The sequence below is a fragment of the Narcine bancroftii genome, chromosome 6 (assembly GCF_036971445.1).
Source record: "Narcine bancroftii isolate sNarBan1 chromosome 6, sNarBan1.hap1, whole genome shotgun sequence".
Classification (NCBI taxonomy): Eukaryota; Metazoa; Chordata; class Chondrichthyes; order Torpediniformes; family Narcinidae; genus Narcine; species Narcine bancroftii.
This window is the reverse complement of record NC_091474.1, coordinates 242,741,116-242,767,375: the sequence shown is the minus strand read 5'-3', so window position 1 is coordinate 242,767,375 and position 26,260 is coordinate 242,741,116. Positions and strand designations below refer to the sequence as shown.

The 26,260-nt window shown below is 44.6% G+C and overlaps 1 protein-coding gene across 4 annotated transcripts in view; it reads left to right on the top strand.

The window, feature by feature from the left end:
- The window catches only part of lin9 (lin-9 DREAM MuvB core complex component), a 184,220-nt gene that overhangs the window by 82,536 nt on the left and 75,424 nt on the right, over positions 1-26,260 (top strand). For 2 of the 4 annotated variants that reach the window (XM_069887828.1, XM_069887826.1), the window contains exons 2-3: positions 6,605-6,637; positions 13,134-13,228. In XM_069887828.1, the coding sequence (XP_069743929.1) occupies positions 6,605-6,637; positions 13,134-13,228 (128 nt within the window). Of the gene's footprint in view, positions 1-6,604; positions 6,638-12,300; positions 12,388-13,133; positions 13,229-26,260 lie in introns of those variants that run through there. The other 2 variants (XM_069887827.1, XM_069887829.1) reach the window with 2 other exon arrangements.

Sequence of the window (26,260 nt, the reverse complement as noted above, 5' to 3'; positions counted from 1 at the left end):
TATAAGACAGCTTTAATAAACTAATTTGTAGACTAAGAGGTCTTGTCTCTCTGCAAGACGAACCTGGAAGGCTAGACTGGACTGCTTTATATACGAGGTGTCCGGGATGACCCCTGGTGACCTAGTGGTGTAATTACATCTCACCACATCCATGATCTCTGCTTTACCAATCACTAATTGCTCCACATTATTTTGCTGTCTCTTTCTTTCTTTGGCTTGGCTTCGCGGACGAAGATTTATGGAGGGGGTAAAAAAGTCCACGTCAGCTGCAGGCTCGTTTGTGGCTGACCAGTCCGATGCGGGACAGGCAGACACGATTGCAGCGGTTGCAAGGGAAAATTGGTTGGTTGGGGTTGGGTGTTGGGTTTTTCCTCCTTTGCCTTTTGTCAGTGAGGTGGGCTCTGCGGTCTTCTTCAAAGGAGGCTGCTGCCCGCCAAACTGTGAGGCGCCAAGATGCACGGTTTGAGGCGTTATCAGCCCACTGGCGGTGGTCAATGTGGCAGGCACCAAGAGATTTCTTTAGGCAGTCCTTGTACCTTTTCTTTGGTGCACCTCTGTCACGGTGGCCAGTGGAGAGCTCGCCATATAATACGATCTTGGGAAGGCGATGGTCCTCCATTCTGGAGACGTGACCCATCCAGCGCAGCTGGATCTTCAGCAGCGTGGACTCGATGCTGTCGACCTCTGCCATCTCGAGTACCTCGACGTTAGGGGTGTGAGCGCTCCAATGGATGTTGAGGATGGAGCGGAGACAACGCTGGTGGAAGCGTTCTAGGAGCCGTAGGTGGTGCCGGTAGAGGACCCATGATTCGGAGCCGAACAGGAGTGTGGGTATGACAACGGCTCTGTATACGCTTATCTTTGTGAGGTTTTTCAGTTGGTTGTTTTTCCAGACTCTTTTGTGTAGTCTTCCAAAGGCGCTATTTGCCTTGGCGAGTCTGTTGTCTATCTCATTGTCGATCCTTGCATCTGATGAAATGGTGCAGCCGAGATAGGTAAACTGGTTGACCGTTTTGAGTTTTGTGTGCCCGATGGAGATGTGGGGGGGCTGGTAGTCATGGTGGGGAGCTGGCTGATGGAGGACCTCAGTTTTCTTCAGGCTGACTTCCAGGCCAAACATTTTGGCAGTTTCCGCAAAGCAGGACGTCAAGCGCTGAAGAGCTGGCTCTGAATGGGCAACTAAAGCGGCATCGTCTGCAAAGAGTAGTTCACTGACAAGTTTCTCTTGCGTCTTGGTGTGAGCTTGCAGGCGCCTCAGATTGAAGAGACTGCCATCCGTGCGGTACCGGATGTAAACAGCGTCTTCATTGTTGGGGTCTTTCATGGCTTGGTTCAGCATCATGCTGAAGAAGATTGAAAAGAGGGTTGGTGCGAGAACACAGCCTTGCTTCACGCCATTGTTAATGGAGAAGGGTTCAGAGAGCTCATTGCTGTATCTGACCCGACCTTGTTGGTTTTCGTGTTGGTTTGCTGTCTATGGTCTACCTTAAAGCATGCCCTCCATGTTCCCTAACCTACCTCTGACTTGGGTTTCACCACTTCTGTTAATAGCTTTGTGTGATATGTTCTAAGCTCCAATATACTTTTAGAGTACATGCACCCGCAGATTGGAGGAACCACCCTGACCACCCACAGTTTGGAAGAGCAACACCTTATTTTCCGGCTGGGTAGCCTCCAGCCAAATGGCATGAACGTTGACTTCACTGTTTTCCATTAAACCTGATCCCCTTTTCTTTCCCTTCCCCTTTCCTGTCCTTCCAGTTCTTTCACCCACACAGCCCTACCCATCCCCCCTTCCCTCATTGCTGCTGTCCCCTCCCTCCTTTCTCCACCTATCATCTCACCCCCCCCCCCTCCCGCCTTCCTCACCCCTATCCTTTTGTTAGGATGCTTGCTGGCATTCTCTCATACCTTGATGAAGGTCTCAAGCCCAAAACGGTGGACATGTACCTTTGCCTTTGCAACATAAAGGACACTCTGACCTGCTGACTTTCTCCACCTTTTTGTGTTTTAACCTCACATACAACCCTGGGATTCTTTTATTTTGCAAGGCAAGCTTAGTAACTTCTATACTGGTAACTGTAAACTGTATTCTTCAGGTACTGTAAACAAACTATAGGTATAACTGTGCAGTAATAATGATCCTTAATGATCTTTAAATAAATCTGTTGTTCAGGAGTCTGGTAATTGAGAGGTATGAGTCTTGTCTTTCCTGATGGCAGCAGCAAGACCAGAGTATGTGCTGGGTGGTGTGGGTCTCTGACAGCAGCGTTCCTCGTAGATGTTTTCAATGGTGAGGAAGAGTTTTGCTGAGGTGAATCCGCTAACTTTTGCAGTACTTTGGTACATATGAAGATTCTTGTGCCATTTTCCTGAATTTATATACGTTTTACAACTAATAGTTTTTTAAAAATGTCTTTTCGGGGATCAGCTTTGGATTGGATTCAGCAGGGTGGAAAGATGCAAAAATCAAGTTTCCATCCATATCCTGGTGCTGATACTCTGGTACCAATGAACTGTTTAAGTCTGTTTGTATCGTGGCACTCTGCCATTTGAAAGAATTTGTGCAAACGAAGCCATCATTTGTTTTGTGTTTAGTCCGTGAACTACTCTTTGCAGACGATGCCGCTTTAGTTGCCCATTCAGAGCCAGCTCTTCAGCGCTTGACGTCCTGCTTTGCAGAAACTGCCAAAATGTTTGGCCTGGAAGTCAGCCTGAAGAAAACTGAGGTCCTCCATCAGCCAGCTCCCCACCATGACTACCAGCCCCCCCACATCTCCATCGGGCACACAAAACTCAAAACGGTCAACCACTTTACCTATCTCGGCTGCACCATTTCATCAGATGCAAGGATCGACAATGAGATAGACAACAGACTCGCCAAGGCAAATAGCGCCTTTGGAAGACTACACAAAAGAGTCTGGAAAAACAACCAACTGAAAAACCTCACAAAGATAAGCGTATACAGAGCCGTTGTCATACCCACACTCCTGTTCGGCTCCGAATCATGGGTCCTCTACCGGCACCACCTACGGCTCCTAGAACGCTTCCACCAGCGTTGTCTCCGCTCCATCCTCAACATCCATTGGAGCGCTTACATCCCTAATGTCGAAGTACTCGAGATGGCAGAGGTCGACAGCATCGAGTCCATGCTTCTGAAGATCCAGCTGCGCTGGATGGGTCACGTCTCCAGAATGGAGGACCATCGCCTTCCCAAGATCGTGTTATATGGCGAGCTCTCCACTGGCCACCGTGACAGAGGTGCACCAAAGAAAAGGTACAAGGACTGCCTAAAGAAATCTCTTGGTGCCTGCCACATTGACCACCGCCAGTGGGCTGATATCGCCTCAAACCGTGCATCTTGGCGCCTCACAGTTTGGCGGGCAGCAACCTCCTTTGAAGAAGACCGCAGAGCCTACCTCACTGACAAAAGGCAAAGGAGGAAAAACCCAACACCCATCCCCAACCAACCAATTTTCCCCTGCAACCGCTGCAATCGTGTCTGCCTGTCCCGCATCGGACTTGTCAGCCACAAACGAGTCTGCAGCTGACGTGGACTTTTTACCCCCTCCATAAATCTTCGTCCGCGAAGCCAAGCCAAAGAAGAAGAAGTCCTGTACGTAGTCTAACTTGTCCATGCCAACCAAGCTGTCCACCCAAGCTGCTCCAAATTTGTCTGTGTTTGGCCCAAGTCTAAACCTTTCCCATCTGTGTCTGTATCTGTGCTATCTGTCTGTGTCTTTTAAACATTGTAATTGTACCCTCCTCTATCTCTCAGCTCGTTCCACGTACCTACCATCCTCTAAGGAAAAAGTGCCTCAGTCCCTTTTAAATCTTGCTCCTCTCATCTTAAATCTATACCCTCATGTTAGATTCCCCCATTTTAGGATGGTGGGGGGGATATCTCTACTATGTATATGCCCCTTGTGATTTTATAAAGTCATTGGTTCCTTAACCTCCCACCCCCACTCAGTCACACAGGCTCCTGTGACTAAGGTTTCAGCTGCTCCGTTTAACTCGAATCCTCCAGTCTTGGTAACATTCTCGTGAATCTTTTCTGCGCCTTTTCCAGCTTGTAGCATCCTTTCTATAGCTGGGTGACCAGAACTCCAAGAGTAGTCTTGCCAACATATTGTACAAATGAATATCCTGCATCTGAAATATAATTGACCAAAATAATGCAAATAGATGTCTCTCGAGCCTGGGTTGCAGATTGGTGTGAATCTGCCCCATTTCCCTTAGAACCATATATCGCAGAAACAGGCCTTTCAGCCCATCTGGTCTATGCCAAACTATTACTCCACCCAGTCCCACTGATCTGCACTCAGACTATATACTCCCTACCTCTCCCATCCATGTATCTATCCAAATTTTCCTTAAATATCGAAATGGAGCTCGTATTCACCATTTCAGCTGGCAGCTCATTCGACACTTCCACCATTCGCTGTGTGAAGAAGTTCCCACTAAACATCTCAACTTGCACCCATGTCCTCGAGTTCTTGTCTCACGCAACCTCAGTGGAAAAAGCCTGCTTGCATTTACTATCTATGCCCCTCATAATTTTGTATACCTCTATCAAATCTTTCCGCATTCTCTGAGACTCCTATGAATAAAGTCCTCACCTGTTTAACCCTTCCCTGCAGTAAAAGCATAAAAATGCTGGAGCTATGTCATACCTTGAAGAAGGGCTCAGGTCCAAGTGTTAGTTATATATTTTTACCTCCTATGGACACTATGAGACTTGCTGAGCTCCTCCAGCGCTTTTGTGTTTTTACTACAATCACAGAGTCTGCAGACTTTCGTGTTCCAACCGTTACCCGTAACTCTGTTCCTCAAATCCCAGCGATTTCGTGACTGGAAGTTCAAAGCATTGATGCAACTTTCTAGCTAATTCATCACATTCTCTGCTAGTAAAGAATATTATGTTTGCCTTCAACTAAATGATTATACTTTCGTTTCACTGTCTTTGGTCTATCTCTGAGCTCCATCTCCTGACAACTCCATCCCATTCTCCCCTCACTCCTTCAGCCTTCTTGTCTGGAATCATCCAAGAATCCAGGTTGACCTTTCTATGCTGTATTGAGGCCATTCTGCACTGCCAGAGGTGCTGTCCATCCAAAACAGAAAGTCCAATGTCGAGGGTAGCAGGGGAATTCCTTCTCCTTCCCAGCCACTCTCACCCCACCAACTGACATTCCCAAAACAAAAACAGAACCTGGTCTCAACAGGCCAGGAGGCACCTGAGGAAGGCAAAACTGAATTAAAGTTTGGTCTAGAAACCTTCATTAGATCCAAATGTTAACTCTGTTTCTCTTCCAAAAGATGCTGTTTGAACTGCTGAGGTATTGTAAATAGGGTAGGCATTGTCATTGGTTCCCACAGGAGATGGACCAGATTCAGTTGGGCCAATAAAGTGGCAGAAGGAGTTCAATCTGGATGAGTGTGAAGTGATGCCCTTTGCAAGGTCAAACTTGAAGGTGGAGTATGTGGTTCTTAACACTGTGGAGAAACAGAGTGATTTTGGGGTTCAGGTCCACAGATCTCTCAAGGTTGCTGCACAAGTTTATAGGGTGGTGTGGAAGGCGCTTGGTCTGTTGGCTTTCATTAGTTGACGCATTGAGTTCAAAAGCCTTGAGCTAATAATGCAGTTCAATAAAACTCTATTTAGACCATACTTGGAATTCTCTTTTCAGTTGTGGTCATCTTATGAAGGATGTTGAGGCGATGGAGAGGTGCAGAAGAGATTTACCAGGATGTTGTCTGGATTTGAGAACAAGTCACATGAAGCAAGGTTGACAGAGTTAAGGCTTTCCTCTTTGGAGTGATGAAGGATAAGAGATGACTTAATAGAGGTCTATAAGATTGAGAAGCTCTGACAGGATGGATAACCAGCACCTCTTTTCTGGGGTAACAGTAACATAACCCGAGGACATGGGTTACCTCACCCGAGGTGAGGTGAGGAATGTTTAGGGAGATATTAGAGGTAAGTTTTTTGTACACAGAATGGTGGGTGCCTGGAATGCATTGCTGGGGATGGTGGTGGAGGCTGGTATAATGGGGACATTCAAAAGAATCTTAGGCAACCACATGGATGCAAGAGAATCCCTATGGCATCATTTTTCTGTGATTAAGGGATTGCTTAAGGTGGGATGTGAGTGGGAAGGGAAGGTTGAGAATCACTGCTCTGGACCCAATTGTTACTGAAATATTTTGCTTGAGAAAAATTGGCATTGGCCAATTTCCTTTGGAGTTCTGAAATGAGTCAATGAGATACGATTAAACCAGTGGTTCTCATTCTTTATCTTCCCACCAACATCCCACCTTAAGCAATCCCTTACTAATCACAGAGCACCGATGGCAGAGGGATTATTTAAAGTGGAATGTGAGTGGGAAGAAAAAGGTTGAGAACCCCTGAATTAAAGGGTTATGGGCTGTGAAAAGTTGGGTTGTTGTGGAGTAAGTTTATGTAGTTCAGCATCACGGGCTGAAGAGTTTGTAATGTGCTGTGATGTTCTGTGTCTGATTTTTTAAAAAAATTTTTAATGAAGCTTTAAAACTTAAGTTCATACTTGGTCAACTAACCATCATTGTTTTCTGCTTTCAGGTTCTTCAGCAAAGGCTCTTGTGAGTTTGAAAGGTAAGGGCTTGTGTGTGAGTGTGTGTGGGGGTGTGTGTGTGAGGGTGTGTGTGTGTGTGAGTGAGTGTGTGTGAGTGAGTGTGTGTGTGGGGGTGTGTGTGTGAGTGTGTGGGTGTGTGAGTGTGTGTGAGTGTGTGTGGGGGTGTGTGTGTGAGTGTGTGGGGGTGTGTGTGTGTGAGAGTGTGTGTGTGTGTGTGAGTGTATGTGAGTGTGTGTGTGTGTGTGTGTGTGAGTGTTGAGAAGAGCGGGAAGGAAAGAAAGGTTAAAAAGTGGTGACACTGAGCTGCTCCCACCAGATCTTCTCCTTTCACACTCTACAACTGCAGTTAGAGGGTCGCACAGGTAGTGTAGCATTTAACATGGTGGTTTTCTGATTGGTAAGGGATTGTTTGAACTGGTATGTGAGTGGGAATGGAAGGTTGAGAATCACTGCTCTAGACCTAATTGTTACTGAAATATTTTGCTTGAGAAAAATTGTCACTGGCCCATTTCCTTTGGAGTTCTGAAACCGTGCACATCATGAGTCAATTAGGTGCGATTAAAACAGTGGTTTTCAAATTTTTTCTTTCCACCCACATCCCACCTTAAGCAAACCCTTACTAATCACAGAGTACCTATAGCATAGGGATTGCTTAAGGTGGAATATGAGTTTAGGGGTACGGTTTGAAATTATAATGACCTGGATTCAAATCTGCTGCTCTCTAAGAGTTTGTCCATTCTCCTGTGACCACCTGGGTTTCCTCTGTGTGCACCGATTTTTTTTTTCCTCGTTCCAAAGATGTACGGCATGGGGTAGTGTGCTAGAAGGGCCTGTTACCGTGCTATATCTCTAATTTTTAAAAAATGTTAAAGCCACAATACTCTTTGATCCCTCCACTCTAAAATGTTTTACTAACTTTGCAGACAAACTGAAGTCTGTGTGTAACTCTGCGCTTTTGTATTGTCTTTCTTATACTGTATATGATGTCTGCTGGTTTGCTCACAAAACAACCTCAAAGACTGTACATGACCTTGAACTTGGGAAACACAAAATAATAAGTGAACTGGGCAGCGCGGAAAGTGGATGTTCCCATTGGAAGTGTCAAGTGTTGGAGGTCACAGATGTAAAAATCACAAGAATTAAAAGAGACACGAGAGATATTTTTCTATGCACCATGTGTTTAGAATTTGTGCAGGAGATTGTTGCTCCACTGGTTCCCCCAGGTCTCTTCTTTCTTTGGCTTGGCTTCGCGGACGAAGATTTATGGAGGGGGTAAAAAGTCCACGTCAGCTGCAGGCTCGTTTGTGGCTGACAAGTCCGATGCGGGACAGGCAGACACGATTGCAGCGGTTGCAAGGGAAAATTGGTTGGTTGGGGTTGGGTGTTGGGTTTTTCCTCCTTTGCCTTTTGTCAGTGAGGTGGGCTCTGCGGTCTTCTTCAAAGGAGGTTGCTGCCCGCCAAACTGTGAGGCGCCAAGATGCACGGTTTGAGGCGTTATCAGCCCACTGGCGGTGGTCAATGTGGCAGGCACCAAGAGGTTTCTTTAGGCAGTCCTTGTACCTTTTCTTTGGTGCACCTCTGTCACGGTGGCCAGTGGAGAGCTCGCCATATAACACGATCTTGGGAAGGCGATGGTCCTCCATTCTGGAGACGTGACCCACCCAGCGCAGCTGGATCTTCAGCAGCGTGGACTCGATGCTGTCGACCTCTGCCATCTCGAGTACTTCGACGTTAGGGATAAAAGCGCTCCAATGGATGTTGAGGATGGAGCAGAGACAACGCTGGTGGAAGCGTTCTAGGAGCCGTAGGTGGTGCCGGTAGAGGACCCATGATTCGGAGCCGAACAGGAGTGTGGGTATGACAACGGCTCTGTATACGCTTATCTTTGTGAGGTTTTTCAGTTGGTTGTTTTTCCAGACTCTTTTGTGTAGTCTTCCAAAGGCGCTATTTGCCTTGGCGAGTCTGTTGTCTATCTCATTGTCGATCCTTGCACCTGATGAAATGGTGCAGCCGAGATAGGTAAACTGGTTGACCGTTTTGAGTTTTGTGTGCCCGATGGAGATGTGGGGGGGCTGGTAGTCATGGTGGGGAGCTGGCTGATGGAGGACCTCAGTTTTCTTCAGGCTGACTTCCAGGCCAAACATTTTGGCAGTTTCCGCAAAGCAGGACGTCAAGCGCTGAAGAGCTGGCTCTGAATGGGCAACTAAAGCGGCATCGTCTGCAAAGAGTAGTTCACGGACAAGTTTCTCTTGTGTCTTGGTGTGAGCTTGCAGGCGCCTCAGATTGAAGAGACTGCCATCCGTGCGGTACCGGATGTAAACAGCGTCTTCATTGTTGGGGTCTTTCATGGCTTGGTTCAGCATCATGCTGAAGAAGATTGAAAAGAGGGTTGGTGCGAGAACACAGCCTTGCTTCACGCCATTGTTAATGGAGAAGGGTTCAGAGAGCTCATTGCTGTATCTGACCCGACCTTGTTGGTTTTCGTGCAGTTGGATAATCATGTTGAGGGCTTCTCCTCCAGGAAAAACAAGGACTGGTTTGACGAAAACAGCCAGGAAATCCAGGAGCTGCTGGCAAAGAAGCGAGCTGCCCACCAGGCTCACCTTACAAAGCCGTCCTGTCCAGAGAAGAAACAAGCCTTCCGTCGCGCATGCAGCCATCTTCAGCGCAAACTCCGGGAGATCCAAAATGAGTGGTGGACTAGCCTCGCCAAACGAACACAGCTCAGCGCGGACATCGGCGACTTCAGGGGTTTCTACGAGGCTCTAAAGGCTGTGTACGGCCCCTCACCCCCAAGTCCAAAGCCCGCTGCGCAGCTCAGACGGCAAAGTCCTCCTCAGCGACAAGATCTCCATCCTCAACCGATGGTCAGAACACTTCCAATCTCTTTTCAGTGCCAACCGCTCAGTCCAAGATTCCGCCCTGCTCCAGCTCCCTCAACAGCCCCTAAGGCTAGAGCTGGATGAGGTTCCCACCCTGGATGAGACATATAAGGCAATCGAACAACTGAAAAGTGGCAAAGCAGCAGGTATGGATGGAATCCCCCCAGAAGTCTGGAAGGCTGGCGGCAAAACTCTGCATGCCAAACTGCATGAGTTTTTCAGGCTTTGTTGGGACCAAGGTAAACTGCCTCAGGATCTTCGTGATGCCACCATCATCACCCTGTACAAAAACAAAGGCGAGGAATCAGACTGCTCAAACTACAGGGGAATCACGTTGCTCTCCATTGCAGGCAAAATCTTCGCTAGGATTCTACTAAATAGAATAATACCTAGTGTCGCCGAGAATATTCTCCCAGAATCACAGTGCGGCTTTCGCGCAAACAGAGGAACCACTGACATGGTCTTTGCCCTCAGACAGCTCCAAGAAAAGTGCAGAGAACAAAACAAAGGACTCTACATCACCTTTGTTGACCTCACCAAAGCCTTCGACACCGTGAGCAGGAAAGGGCTTTGGCAAATACTAGAGCGCATCGGATGTCCCCCAAAGTTCCTCAACATGATGATTATCCAACTGACCTCTTCTAAACCCACTATTTTCCAAGTTGAGTACAAATCTGCTGTAGGAACTCAGCAGGTTATGCAACATCCGTGGGAGAAAAAGAATGGTCTATGTTTCAGGTTGAAACCCATTATGGAGACTGATCTTGATCGCAGATGCTGCTCAACCTGCTGAGTTTCTCCAGCATAAGACATGGGAGCAGAAATAGGCTATTAAGCCCATTGAGTCTGCCCTGCCATTTAAACATGAGCTGATCCATTTTCCCACAGCCCCACTGCCCAGCCTTCTCCCCATAACCTTTGATCTCCAGGCTAATCAAGCTAATCAATCTTTGTCTTAAATACAGCCAATAATCTGGCCTCCAGATTCCACAGATTTACCACCCTTTGGCTGAAGAAATTCCTACGCATTTCTGTTCCAAGCGGATGCCCTTCAATCCTGAAGTTGTGCCCTCGTCTGCTGGACTCTCCCACCATGGGAAACAACCTTTCTACATCTACTCTGTTCATACCTTTCAACATTCAAAATATTTCATTGAGATCCCCCTCATTTTCCCAAATTCCAACAAAACTGGATTTATTGTGAATCTGTAGGTGTCATTTACTGCATCCATTACTCCCAACATGGCCCCATCTATGTTAGTGAGACTGGGCGTGGGCTGGGAGGTCATTTCATTGAGCACCTTCACTCTGTCACTGCAATAGCAAGGACCACCCAGTGGCCAATCATTTTAATGCTACACACCATTCCTTCGCCGACATACCTGACCATGGCCTTGTGCACTGCCAAATGGAGGCGACCTGTTAACTGGAGGAACAACACCTTGTATTCTGTAGCACTCTTCCACCAGATGGCATTTACATGGATTTCTCTGATTTCTGTTAACCCTTATCCCTCTGTCTCCCTTCCTCCAGCTCCTTACCCCCTTTCTTTCCTTTTCCTATCAGAGAGCTACCATCTCCTCCTATCACTTCTACCCTCTGACCTACATCCAGCTTTTATCATAAGTTGGGGAAACAACACTTGATTTTCTGTCTGGGCACTCTCCAACTGGATGACATTAACATTGACTTCTCTGATTTCTGCTGACCTGCTCTCTATTCTCCCTTCTTCCCCTTTGTCTCCTTTCCTCCAGTTCTCCATCCCCTTTCCTCTCCATTCACAGAGCCATCCCTCCTCCCTCGGCTTGCTGGTGTGCCCTCCCTCCCATTTTCCTGCCTGTAGGACAGTGCACTTCCTCCTACCCCGCCCCCATTCTGTTTAGATGCCTACTGACATTTTTCCATGCCTTAATGAAGGGCTCAAGTCCAAAACATTAATTATGTATCGTTAACTTTGCTATATAAAGTAGACTGTTTGACCTGCTGAGTTTCTCCAGCATTGTGTTTTTACTTCAATCACAGCGTCTGCAGACATTCATGTTTTGCTTTTTACCTCTTGCCTGTTAGCCTGTGTTCTTCCTTCTGCCCCTTTCTCCTTCTTCCCTCCCCCCCTCCCCTTACCTTTTTTTATCAGAAGCCTGCCTGTTTTGCTTATACCTGGCAAAGGGCTTGGGCCTGAAATGTTGGCTTCCTATGGATGCTGCATGACCTGCTAAGTTTCTCCAGCACTTTGGTGTATTGTCTATAAAATCATGCGGGACAAAGATAAGGTAAGTAGCTGTAGCCTTTTCCCGGAGAAGGCAAGTCTAAAACTGAGGCCATAGATTTAAGATGAAAGGGAAATATGTAAAAGGGAACCACAAAGCAATTTTTTTCCACCATTGGCAGAGTTGCCAGAGGATGTGGTTGTGGTGGGCACAATTTTAAGACCTTCAGGCGGTACATGGATAGGAAAAGTATCTTCATGAGGATATCCCGGACATCTCTGTACTTCAGCAAAAGAGTCATGCACCAGTGAGAAAGGCCCAACTCATCCATGCCGACCAAGTTGTCTGCTCTAGAGCTGTACAGGCAAAGGAATCCCAAACCAGTGAGCTGCATTGTTGGAGTTATGCATCAAGACATGATATCAGGGCTTTGGCGCAGAAATTTGTTTTCATTCTACGACGTTCCCTCAGATTTGTTTCTGTTTAAAATACGTGATTTTTCATCATTAGGCAACAAATTGTTTTTCCCAATTCTCCTTTTCACAGTTGTGTAAAATTTTTCTGATAGAAGTTAATTTCATGAGTTGAACAAGATGATCTGCGGATGCTGGGGTCAAGTGCAACACACAAACATGCTGGAGAAACTCAGAAGGTCACACAGCGTCTTCAGGAAGGAAAGGGGTAACCAACGTTTCGGGCCTGAGTCCTTTGTCAGGAATAAGTACGTCCTTGTTATAATGCCAACCTCATGACAGTCCAGACACCAAGTTCTCCATATAAATTGCCGGACTTTTCAGAGATGGGGACACGGTAGCGTAGTGGTTGGTGCAACACTGTTACAGCGCCAGCAACCTTGGTTTGAATCCGCTACTGTCCATTTATACCTTCTCCCTCTGTCTGCGTGGGTTCCCTTTGGGTGCTCCAGTTATCTTCCACCCTTCAAAATATATGGGGTCGTTACTGGGCGGCACCGGTTTAAATGGCCGGAATTGGCTTCTACTGTGTTGTAAATTGAGAAATTTAAATTTAAGTTGACGGTTTTGCCAAAAGATACCACAAATTCACCTCCCTAAAAGCTTCCGAAATGGTCAAGACGGGTTTGACAAACTCAAGCCTGAGGCTCCGTATCCCGCACCAAGTGTAGCTTCTCTGATTGGTTCCCCAGCACCGGTCCCACAGATGTGTGTGCCCTGTACCTGACTGAGAACCTCTTTTTGTCAATCTTGCCCCTGCTGTTTGAAGCGAAGAGAAATTTCCCAGTTCTGTAAGGAATGCGCCCACCCTCCCCACTTTTAATTGTTCTTCTGATTTCCAACCCAAGTGAGACTCCCTCTCTGGCATGCTCTAAAGTATGCAAGCTGAGCCTGGTAAAGTGTTGTCTCCAGGTTCTCATCAACACCCTGCTGTCTTTTTCTTTGTCCCAACAGAGGGAAGTTTGTCCAGCACATGGAATGAGAAGTACATTGCATTCTCCAAGACTCCTCCTTGGAAAGGAAGGAACTCCGGCTCCGTTGTTGAGACTGTAAGACACTTTGTTTTACTTTCTGTTTTTTAAAAAAAACTTTATTTATGATTTTAGAATACATATATTAAAAAAAACACTCCCACCCCCCCACCCTTCCCCTCTAAAACTACACACAAAAAAAACACAGAATAAAAAAAATGTTAAAAAAAAATCTCCCCTAAACTACAACAAATGTAGTAAGTTCCCAATTAACTGGGTGTGGACAATACCACCAGTGGCAGATGACTTTTCGGAAGTATCAGAGTCATTCCCCCACCCCACCCCCACCACCCCAACCAGCTGAGCTTCTTTAGAAATTAATTGTCCTGTTCAAGTTCATCCTACTTACTCCAGTCCAGACAAAGGTCGTTCCGGGTCCTCAATATCGAGCAGACTTTGCGTGATTTCCCCCTTCTTCTCGTTCCCGTTCTTCTTGTCAGATACTCTCCTCTTTGGTGATTGTGGACGATCAGATCAAACACACACATCTGGCAAAGAATTTGCAAACATTAATGCATTGCAATCGCTCTCAAAGAATTGAGATTGATAATTCCCACAGAAAACTTTCAACACGGCGGGATACCACAAGGCTAACTTATACCCTTTTCTCTCCACAATACCTCTTTAGCTGACTTAAATTCCTTGCTTCTCATAATTATCTCTTGACTCAAATCTGCATAAAAGAATACTCTATTACCCTGAACTATCAGTGGAGCCTGACTTTGATGAGCTTTTTGAACAACCATCCCCAAAATCATTTCTCTATCCTGATACCTCAAACATTGAATAGGACAGCCTGGGGCGGCTGTCCTGGGTAAGGTTTCTTCCTTAATGCCCTATGTGCTCTATCTAATTCCAAGCCGTCCAGGAAAAATTCAGCATCCAGAGTATCTGGAATCCACTTCTTGAAAAACTTAACCGGATCCGAGCCTTCAGTATCTTCTGCAAGTCCCACTATATTCACATTATTACACCAACTCGAGAAGAATCAATCTTCAACAACTCTCTCTTCTGAATTTCCCAGCCCGTGAAAGAATCTTCCACTTTTCAGTTTTTTCTCTATTTTGTTCCACTTGATCTCTAAATTCAAGAAATGCCTCTTCAATTTTCTTAAAATTATCCTGCACTGTATCAACCGCCTTCAGACATTTATTAATATCAGTTTTCACTGTAGACATATCTTTTTTTACAGATGACACTTCACAAATACTGTTCATTCTTCCCTTAAATCCTTGATTCATCTGTGAAGTCATTAGAAAAGACATGGAAAATATCTTAGCATTACCTTCTAAAACAGTAAAAATAGCTTCAATCCCATTCCTTGAGACATTTAAATGAAAGCATCCCTTTGAGGCCTACCTTCTTTAACTGTGGCTGCTGTAGTTAAAGTTGCCTGTTCCTGTGTCTCCAGCAGGGCAGATCTTTCTTCCCCTTCTTCACCTGCAGTCGCTGCTGGGCGCACTGTCCAGCTGCAGGTTTGGACCCCCGCCAAAGTCGGGCTAACTTCTTTGGTGCGATGCTGGTTGGGTCGACCCCCCCACAGTCCAAACTCACTCCAGCCGTTTGCTTACGCGCATATTCCCGCACATGCCTGAAAGCCCCAACAGCCGCATAGGTGCATCTTCCAACGCACCACTGCGGGCTGCCGGCCACGCTAACGGTCTTGTGCTGGTTAGTGGAGGACGTCGCTAGGCGCCACTAGGCTGCTTCGTCTGTGCGCCCGGCAACACGGGCGCGCATTTCCGACCACGCTGAGCGGCCTGCAGAACCGGCGCCATCTTGCGGCTGCAAGACGGGTGCTGGTCTAATACTCAGCCTGCTGGGTGTACACTGTGACTTGGGAGAAGCTTCAATCAAGCCCATGGCTTCTTTCTGGTGAGTGGGCATCAATTCTTCGGCACTTATAAAAAGCAGTTTTTTTTTAAATTGAGTTTTAGCTTTCTTCACATTTGTAGCCATTTGTATCTCTTTTGACTTCAAATATCTTCAGAATCTTTTTCCAGGTTTTCCAAACTTTATAATTCGAGCATTGAATAGTTCAGCTGGGGAGAGGTGGTTTTGCACATCTTCTTCCTACGCCATCTTGCTACGCCCCCCTCCCCCTCTTACTTTCTGTTTTTGCAAATTTTGACCGAGAGCCAGATAATCTACGATTTCTCTCCATTATTTCAGAGATGAGTCTGAAGGCATTGGACAATCCTGCATCAGTGAAACAAAGGATTGTTTGTTAAATTCCACAATAGATAACATTGGACAACAATTTTTTTTCCAAAAGGTCTGCTCCCTGAAACAAAATTAGAATTATGATAGATAACCTCAAGCTGAACACAAAGATAATTTCAGATTTGCTGTAACAGATATAGGAAATTGGAGAAACACTAAATTAACTTGAATTTGCCACGTTAAATCGCATAATGATGCTGACACATTGGTTTAATTCAACTGATCTAAAAATGTTTTGCCACTGATTTTTGTTTGTACTCAGCATCTGATACCTCTCATGTCAGTGTTCAACCATAGTCGGCTCGCATTGATAGATTCCGGTTGCCCGGATACCACTTTTCCATTGTTGCAATGTCCTGATGAAACCTTTCACCATGTTTGTTACTGACTGCACCAAGATCTACAGGGAAGAAGTCAAAGTACGAATGCAGAAAATGAATTTTAAATGGCTTGTCACACTTCAGGCTTTTGTGTTGTTGAGGAGTGTGATGGTAGAGGAGTAGCAGCTGTTCCTGAACCTGGTGGTATGAGTCTTGTGGCACCTAGATCTCTTTCCTTTTGGCAGTAGTGAGAACAGAATGTCTACTGAGTGGTGTGGATCCTTGATATTTGCTGCTGCTCTCTGACAGCAGTGTTCCCTGTAAATGTTCTTGATAGTGGGGAGGGTTTTGCCTGTAATGTCCTAGGCAGTGTCCATTACCTTTTCGAAGGGATTTTTGCTCAGGGTATTGGTGTCCCCATACAAGACGTGAATCAGCCTTTCCACCACACATTTGTAGAAATTTGCCAGGGTTTCTAGTGTCCTATCAAACCCCGCAAACTTCTGAGGAAGTAGATGCACTGACGTGCTTTCTTCATGATGCCATTAGTGTGTTGAGTTCAGGAAAGATCCTCCAAGATAATGACTCCCAAGAACTTAAATTTGCTCACTCTCTCCACCTCTGATCCCCAATGTTCACTGGATCTTACACCTCTGGTTTTCCCTTTTGGAAGTCAACAATCAGCTCCTTGGTTTTGGTGACATTGAGTGCAAGGTTGTTGTTGGTGCACCATTCAGCCAAGTTTTCAATCTCCATCCTGCATCCTGACTCCTCAACTTTATATAACGTGGTATCGTCGCCAAATTTGTAGATGGTGTGTCGTATTGAGCCACATAGTCGTAGGTGTAAAGTGAGTAGAGAAGGGGGCTAAGAACATAACCCTGCTGTGTTCTGGTACTAATGGAGATTGTGGAGTAGATGGTCTCACTGATAGTAGTCTGGAGGTGAGGAAATTACACAGTGAGGTGTTGAGTGTCAGGACTTGGAGTTTGCTGATCAGTTTTAGAACGTAGAACAATACAGCACAGTACAGACCCTTTGGCTCTCGATGTTGTGCCAACCCATATATTCCTTCCTAAAAAACAGTACTAAACCCTCCCTACCGCATATCCTTTTACGCTCCAAAGTGAAAAGACCCAGCTCTGCAAACCTTGCCTCATAAGATTTGTTTCCCAATCCAAGCAATATCCTGGTAAATCTCCTCTGCACCCTCTCCATAGCTTCCACATCCTTCCCGTAATGAGGTGACCAGAACTGAACATAATACTCGAAGTGTGGTCTTACCAGAGATTTGTAGAGTTGCAACATGTCCTCTCCACTCCTGAATTCAATCCCTCTATTAATGAAGCCCAGCATTCCATAGGCCTTCTTAACTATCCTATCAACCTGTGTGACATCCTTGAGGGATGTATGAATTTGAACCCTAAGGTCCCTCTGTTCATCCACACTGTTAAATAACCAACCATTGTCCCTGTACTCAGCCTTCTGGTTTGTCCTTCTTAAATGTATCACCTCATTTCTATCCGATTGAACTCTGTCTGCCACTTTTCTGCCCAACTCTGCATCCTGTCTATATCCTCTGGTAACCTTTGACAACCTTCAGCTCCATCACAACTCCTCCAACCTACGCGTCATCCGCAAACTCACTGGCCCATCCTTCCGCCTCTTCATCCAGGTCATTTATAAAAATATCACAAAGTGTAGGGGTCCCAGAACAGATCCTTGCAGCAGTCCACTAATCACCGACCTCCAGGCAGAGCAACTACTCTTTGTTTTCTTCCTACAAGCCAAGTTTTTATCCACACAGCCAAGATTCCACTGATCCTCTGCCTCATGACTTTCTGGATGAGTCTCTTGTGGGGGCACTTGTCAACTGCCTTCCTAAAATCCATGGAGACCACATCTACCACCCTACCCTCATCAATTTCTCTTGTTACCTCCTCAAAAAACTCAGTTAAACTCATGAGGCACGACCTTCCCTTCACAAAGCCATGCTGACTATCCTTGAGTAGACTGGACTTCTCCAAATGCTCATAGCTCCTATTCTTAAGAATCCCTCCATTAATTTGCACACAAGGGTACTGATTCAAGACTCACTGGTCAGTAATTCCCAGGATTCTCTATTTTTTAAACAAGAGGACTGCATTTGCCATTCTCCAGTCCTCTGCCACCTCCCCTGTGACCAAAGAGGATTCAAGGATCATAGCTACTGCCCCAGCTATCTCTTCTCTCACTTCCCACAGCAGCCTGGGGAATATCACGTCTGGCCCTGGGGTCTTCACAATCTTGATGTTTTTAAGAAGATTCATCACTTCCTCTTCCTTAATCTCTACCATGTCCAGCACACAGGCCTGTTCAATTTCAACCTCACCCTGATCAATACTGTGAATGCTGAAGCAAAGTATTCATTTAGGATCTCCCCAACCTCCTCTACCTTCAGTCACGTGTTGCCTCCTTTATCCTTTAGTGGCCCCACCTTCATTCTCATCATCCTTCTGTTCTTCACATACCCATAGAGCACCTTGGAGTTCTCCTTAATTCTACAGACTAAGGCCTTCTCAGGCCCTCTTAGAACTTTCCTAAGTCCCTTCTTAAGCTCTTTCCTGGCCACCATATACTTTTTGTGAGCTCTTCCTGTTTCCTGATTGACTATTTGTCTGACCTGTTTCGTCACCCACGGTTCCCTTCTCCTACTATCTTTTCCTTGTCCTAGAGGGACGAACCTATCTTGAACCCAGCACAAGTAGTCTCTAAACTTCCTCCACATTACTTGTGGGCTTTTACCCTTAAACATCTGTGTCCAATTTACTCTCACTTGTTCCTATCTCATCCCTTCATAATTAGCCCTTCCCCAGTTAAGCCATTTCCCAGTTTGACTGTTTATATCCTTTCCATAGCTAGGTTGAAGCTAAGGTCATTCTCACCAAAATGCTCCCCCATCGAGAGGTCCACTGCCTGACCAAGTTCATTTCCCAGAACCAGATCCAGTGTGACCTTTCCTCTCATCGGCCAGTCCACACACAGTGTCATGAATCCTTCTTGTACACACCCGAAAAATTCAGCCCCATCTATTCCTCTGGCAGGCAATAGGTGCCAGTCAATATTAAGGAAGTTAAAATCCCCCATAGCTACAACCCTTTATTTCCTGCACCATTCCAAAATATGACTACTTATCTGCTCCTTGGTATCCCGAAGGCTATTTGGGGGCTTATAGCCTACTCCCAGCACAGTGATTGCTCTCTTTACGGACGTCCACCTAAGACGAGTGTGTCTGGCGTTTTAATTTACGGTGATGGTTCAGGGGGGTGATGTAGCGGCTGTGTAGCAGGCCGAGCGGGCACTCAGCGCGGTATTGCGAACCGCCACCGTCAGTGCAGTGCACAGATTTACCTAAGGGCTGGCATGCTAGCGGTACTGAGTGCCAAGGGACAGCACGTTGATCAGCTGGGTCCCCTGCTGAAAGGAACAAGTCTCAATTTAAACCTGCTGGTCCCGTGGATTGGAATTGACAGGCATGTGGCTTTTGAACATGGAAGGCCTGGGTGACCGGAATCCATCAGACCTAATGAATGAGATGCTTGCATTGGCGGATGGTCATTCTCATTGCCTGCTTTTTGAAACCTTATTCCTATCAAAGCTACCAGCTCGCATCGCCATACCCATTGCTAACGTGGATTTCCGCCGTCCCCATGAAATAGCACGGGAGGCTGACAGTCTCTATCGTACTCCTACACAAGAGTCCACTCAAATACAGCCTGTTTTGGCAGCAGATACATCTCCTGCGTCCTATGAGCGTCCTGTATCTACAGTCCAATCAAAAAAGGAGGAACGTGCTGACGTACGTCGAGAGTGGTGTTTTTACCATCGCCATTGGGGGAAAAATCCCCATAAATGCGTCCAGCCATGAACCTATTACAGGAAAAAGGCAGGAAATGAAAAGAGCCGGCTGCCAGTAGTGGCCTCGGCAGCTGGCGCAAATACGGGCCTATTGTATCTTCAAGACGATGCGGGTAAGCGCAAGTTTCTTGTAGACACAGGTGCTGAGCTTAGTTTATTCTCGCCGATCTATTTTGAAAGGACACTAAAACAACAACACCTGGCTCTTCGAGGGTCGAATGGAACTACCGTTCCCAGCTTTGGCACATGACGGATCACAATTGAAATAGGTCGGACCACATTCCATTGGAATTGCGTCTTAGCTTCTGTTGCTCAACCTATTTTGGGTGCGGACTTTTTACGATCCCATGACTTACTGGTAGATGTGAAATGGAGGAAATTAGTTCATGCCACCACCTTTCAGACATACCCACTGGCATGTGGCAAAGGGAGAGTTTCCCAGCTCGGGGTGCAAACGCTGCACAAGGATGCCTATGCTGCTCTGCTCAACAAACTTCCTCATATTCTCACTTTTAATTTAAATGCCTCAAAAACAGCCCATCGTGTGTCTCATTACATAGACACTTCAGGCCCACCGATTCATGCCAGGCCTCGTCGTCTTGCACCTGATAAACTGCTCCAAGCAAAGGCAGAGTTTACAGCAATGGAAGAGCTGGGTATCATTCGACACTCCATCAGTCCTTGGGCATCACCATTGCACATGGTACCCAAGAAGACAGGTGGATGGAGACCCTGTGGCGATTGCCATAGGCTTAATGATGTCACTACACCTGACAGGTACCCAATTCCTCATATACAAGATTTCACTGCCCATCTACATCATTGTTGCATATTCTCCAAGGTTGATCTGGTAAAAGGATATCATCAGATACTGATTCATGAGGATCTCATTCCCAAAACAACAATTATCCCGTTCGGACTTTTTGAATTTCTTAGAATGCCGTTTGGATTAAAGAATGCTGCGCAAACTTTCCAGCTGCTTATGGACGCTCTAGGCAAGGATTTTGACTTTGCATACATTTACTTGAACAACATCCTTGTAGCAAGTCAAAATGAGCAAGATCACCGCCTGCATTTGCGCCACCTTTTCCAACGGCTCCAAGACTTTGGTCTAACAATCAACTCTGACAAATGTCAATTTGGCAGATCAACCATGGGGTTCTTAGGGCACAAAATCACAGCAGATGGCATATTCCCATTATCAAACAAGGTAGACGTTGTCCGTATTTTTTCCAAACCTACTACCGTCAGTCTACAGAAGTTTTTGGGAAAGATAAACTTTTATCACAGGTTTATTCCTGGAGCTGCTGACATCCTGCGACCACTGTTTAACATCGTCTCCACCAAACACAAGAACATTATCTGGACCTCGGAGGCAGAGGTCGCGTTTATGTCCGCCAAAGAAGCATTGGCCAAAGCAGCAATGCTTGCACATCCCAACCTTGAAGCTACTTTGACACTTAGCACCGACACCTCAGGGACTGCTGTGGTTGCAGTTCTTGAACAATGCATCAATGGCCATTATTAACCCCTTGCCTTCTTCAGTCACCATTTAAGACCAGCAGAAGTAAAATATAGCACCTTTGATCGAGAACTGTTGGCATTATATCTAGCCACACGGCACTTCTGTTATATCTTGGAAGGTCGACATTTCACTGCATTTACAGATCATAAACCACTCATTTTGCCTTTAGCAAAATGACAGATCCATGGTTGGCAAGACAGCAATGCCATTTGTCCTACATTTCAGAATTCACTACGGACGTACGCCACATTTCAGGAAAAGACAATCTAGTCGCGGATATGCTGTCTAGACCAAGTGTGTACCATATTCAAGGTGGAATCAACATTGTTGAACTGGCTGTGGCACAGTCCATGGATCCTGATATACAGGCATACAGTACAGCCGTTACTGGACTGGACATTCAGCAGGTGGCACCGCAGCACGGTGGACCAGAACTTCCTTATGACGTATCATTAGGCTATCCTAGCCAATTCGTCCCATTGGGATGGAGGCGACTTCTTTTTGACTACATTCACAGTTTGTCACATCCATCCATTAGGACATCAGTCAAGATCATGTCAAATAAGTTCATATGGCATCGACTGAAGAAAGACATTGCTCAATGGACACGAACGTGCATCTTCTGTCAGTCTGCAAAGATTCAGCGCCACACCAAGGCACCCCTTCAGCCTTTCCCGACATTATGCAGGAGGTTCGAGCACGTACATGTGGACCTGGTCAGACCATTACCAGTGTCACAGGGCATGAAGTATATTCTAATAGTGGTAGACCGTTTCACGCGCTGGCCAGAGGCCATCCCATTACCAGCCAGTGATACTGAAACATGTGCTAGAGAGTACATCCTTAACTGGATCACTAGATTCAGTGTGCCTATGCACATAACTTCGGACCGCAGGCCACAGTTCACTTCGGCTTTATGGTCTACCCTTACACGTTTATGTGGTACGCAGCTACACCACACCACGGCATACTATTCGCAGTCCAATGGCCTGGTGGAGCGTTTCCACCGTCAGCTTAAATCTGCGCTTAAGGCCCGACTCACCAGCCCCAACTGGGTCAATGAGCTACCATGGGTTCTTCTGGGGGGTACACACAGCTCCAAAAGAAGACTTGTCTGCATCATCTGCAAGCCGACTTCTACCAACTGGCACGGAAACCATAGACAACAAGTGCCCCCATCACTCCTGAACGCTGACTTCGTATTTTGTTCGTAGACAGGTCCCAGGGGCACCGTTACAAAAACCATACAAAGGATCATTCCACGTCATTAAGAGAGATGGAAAGGCTTGGGACGTTAACAAGTCTCAATTTAAACCTGCTGGTCCCGTGGACCAACAGCTGTCCCTTAACAAGGTCCCACCTTGTCCTGTGGAGCCCGGGATAGGCAGGGAATAAAAGCCGCTTGTAAAGGTTCAATAAACCAGTCTTGAGTTGACTACTCTGGCGTGTGTTTGTATTTCTTTAGTAGCTCTACCGTAGTAGCCACTACAAATACTAATAATGGTGCTGGGGGTTACCAATAGGGTGGCCTTTCAGCGAGTCCCTCAAATTTTTAAACCAACACATTGTAAATATGGGCTCCATAGTTTCCAAAAAAATTGACATTTGTTATGTAAAATTATGTTATCTTCTCAGTTCAGTGTACCATCTCTCCATCACTAAATCTGTATTTGATTTCCAAGTAATGGCCATGCACTTCCTAGAAACAGTTAAAGCAACTCGTAAAAATTCATTTTGATACATAATTAACCTCAATTTCGGTCTAACCACTTTAATATTACCCAACAAAAATAACATCGGGTCCTGTAGGAGTTTATCCCCAATTATATTCTCCAAAAAAATTCCATACCTCTAACCAACATCCAAGTAGAATGCAGAAAGGAACCAACTTCCTGACCACATCTAAAACATAGATCTGATAATATTGGGTACAATTTTTTAAAAATTTTTGAGGAGTTAAATATAATTGATAAAAAAATAATATTGAACAAATCTATACTTAACATTAATAATTTTTGTCATATTTTCTCTACATAATTGCATTCAATCTTTTCATCTATTTGTCTATTTAAATCAACCTTCCATCTTAGTCTCAATTTATGGATTCCTAATTTAGGAGTTTCTTTTTGAAGTAATTTATACATCACTGAAATAAACTTCTTTAAACTGCCCTTCAAAATCAATAATTCTAATTCATTCTGCCTAGGTAATATCAAACTGGGACCTAATTTTTATTAACCAAGAAAGCCTTAACCTGATAATAACCAAAAAAAAGGTATTATTTGGGACATTAAATTTATTCTTCATTCATTCAAAGGTAATAAATCTGCCAGCTTCGAAACAATCTTCTATTTTCTTAATCCCTCATTCTACTCCAAATCCTCAGAAATTGATTATCCATAGAAAAAGGAAGACTATTTTGATATAAAGGGATTTTTTGGAGAAATTAGACCTTTCCCGCCTATGTTATAATCTATTTTACCCCATAATTCAATCAAATGGTTCAGAACAGGTGTGTCTCTATTTCCTTTTAACAATTTTGAATTCCATTTGTAAATAAAATCCTGTGCACTATTTCCTCCTATTTTACTCAATTCTATTTTAACCCAAGATGGCGTTTTATCTACATCAAACATCACATTAATAAATTTCAATTTAGCTGCCTTAAATGGGGAAATTGCAAACCTTACAATTCAAACTTGAAAGTCAATTTTTCCAAAGAAACTCTCGCCATTTTTCCTTTCCATAAAAACTTCCTAATACTCGAAATTTTGGGGGAATCAAACAAGCAATTGACTGAAAAAAATATTGAACCCTTGTTAAAATATTCATCTTTATACAATTCACTCTACCTACTGAAGTTATAGGCAAATTATTTCACCTATTCAAATCTTCTTTAATTTTATTAAGTAAAGATAAATAATTCAGTTTATATAAATTATTTAAGTCATTATCAACCTGAATCCCAAATACTTAATTCCATCCTCTGGCCACTTAAATCAAACAAATTTTCTACATTGAGTATAATCACCTTTAACCAGGGGGCATAATTTCACTTTTGTCCAAAGTTAATCTTTTAACTCAATATTTCACCATATTTTCCCAATCTTATATATAATTGATGGAAAGAATTTATAGGGTCTGTCATACAAATCAAAACATCATCAGAAAATAAATTAATCTTGTATTTCTCCTGATTAATCTTTACATCCTTAATCTTAGAATCTTGTCTTATTAACTCTGCTAAAGATTCTATTGCTAAAACAAACAAAGCTGATGACAAAGGACATACTTGTCTACTTGATCTAGATAATTGAAAAACATAAGAAATTTGTCCATTAGTTACAACTTTAGCAGAGGGATTTTTATATTGTTTTGACCCAATAGATCCAAAAACAAATTTTTCTAATAACTTAAATAAATAATTTCATTTTAACCTATCAAAAGCCTTCTCAGCATCTAAAGTTACTGCCACTGATAAATCACCCTTCTTTTGAGATAAATGTATTAAACTAATCAGTCTAGCAACATTATTGACAGATTGCTGCTTTTTAATAAAGCCCATTTGATTCATACGAATTAAATTCATTAGATATTTAGCCACTCTATTTGGCAATAATTTTATAATCAGCATTTAACAAAGATATTGGCCTATAAGATTCAGTTTTTAACATAACATAAAAACATAACATAACAATTACAGCACGGAAACAGGCCATTAGGCCCTTCTAGTCCGCACCGAACCAAACATCCCTTTCTAGTCCCACCTCCCTGCACAATGCCCATAACCCTCCATCTTCTTCTCATCCATATACCTGTCCAACCTTTTCTTAAATAATACAATTGACTCCGCCGCCACTATTTCTCCCGGAAGCTCATTCCACACGGCTACCACTCTCTGAGTAAAGAAGTTCCCCCTCATGTTACCTCTAAACCTCTGCCCCTTAATTCTTAACTCATGTCCTCTTGTTTTAATCTTTCCTCCTCTTAACGGAAATAGTCTATCCACATCCACTCTGTCTATCCCTTTCATAATCTTAAATACTTCTATCAAATCCCCTCTCAACCTTCTACGCTCCAAAGAATAAAGACCTAATCTGTCCAATCTCTCCCTATACTCCAGATGCTTAAACCCAGGTAACATTCTGGTAAACCTTCTCTGCACTCTCTCCACTCTGTTTATATCCTTCCTATAATTAGGCGACCAGAACTGCACACAGAACTCCAAATTAGGCCGCACCAACGTCTTATACAATCTCAACATCACCTCCCAACTCCTATATTCCATGCAATGATTGATAAAGGCCAGCATACTAAAAGCCTTCTTCACCACCCTATTCACGTGAGTTTCTACCTTCAGGGAACGATGTACCGTTACTCCTAAATCTTTCTGCTCTTCTGTATTCATCAATGCTCTCCCATTTACCACGTATGTCCTATTCTGATTCTTCTTACCAAAATGAAGCACTTCACACTTATCAGCATTAAATTCCATCTGCCATTTTTCAGCCCACTTTTCTAAGCAGCCCAAATCCCTCTGCAATCCTTGAAAACCTTCTTCATTATCCACTATTCCACCTATCTTAGTATCGTCTGCATATTTACTAATCCAATTCACCACCCCATTATTTAGATCATTAATGTAAATAACGAACAACAATGGGCCCAATACAGATCCTTGAGGCACACCACTGGTCACCGGCCTCCAACCTGACAGACAATTATCCACTACCACTCTCTGGCCTCTCCCTTTCAGCCAATGTTCAATCCATTTGACTATCTCAAAATTTATACCTAAAGACTGCACCTTCCTAACTAACCTTCCATGTGGTACCTTATCGAAGGACTTACTGAAGTCCATATAGACAACATCCACTGCGCTACCCTCATCCACATTCCTAGTCACCTCTTCAAAAAATTCAATCAGATTGGTCAAACATGACCTTCCTCCCACAAATCCATGTTGAGTGCTCCTGATCAGACCCTGTCTATCCAGATGTTTATAAGTACTATCTCTAAGAATTTTCTCCATTAATTTACCTACCACAGACGTCAAACTTACAGGCCGATAGTTGCCAGGCTTCC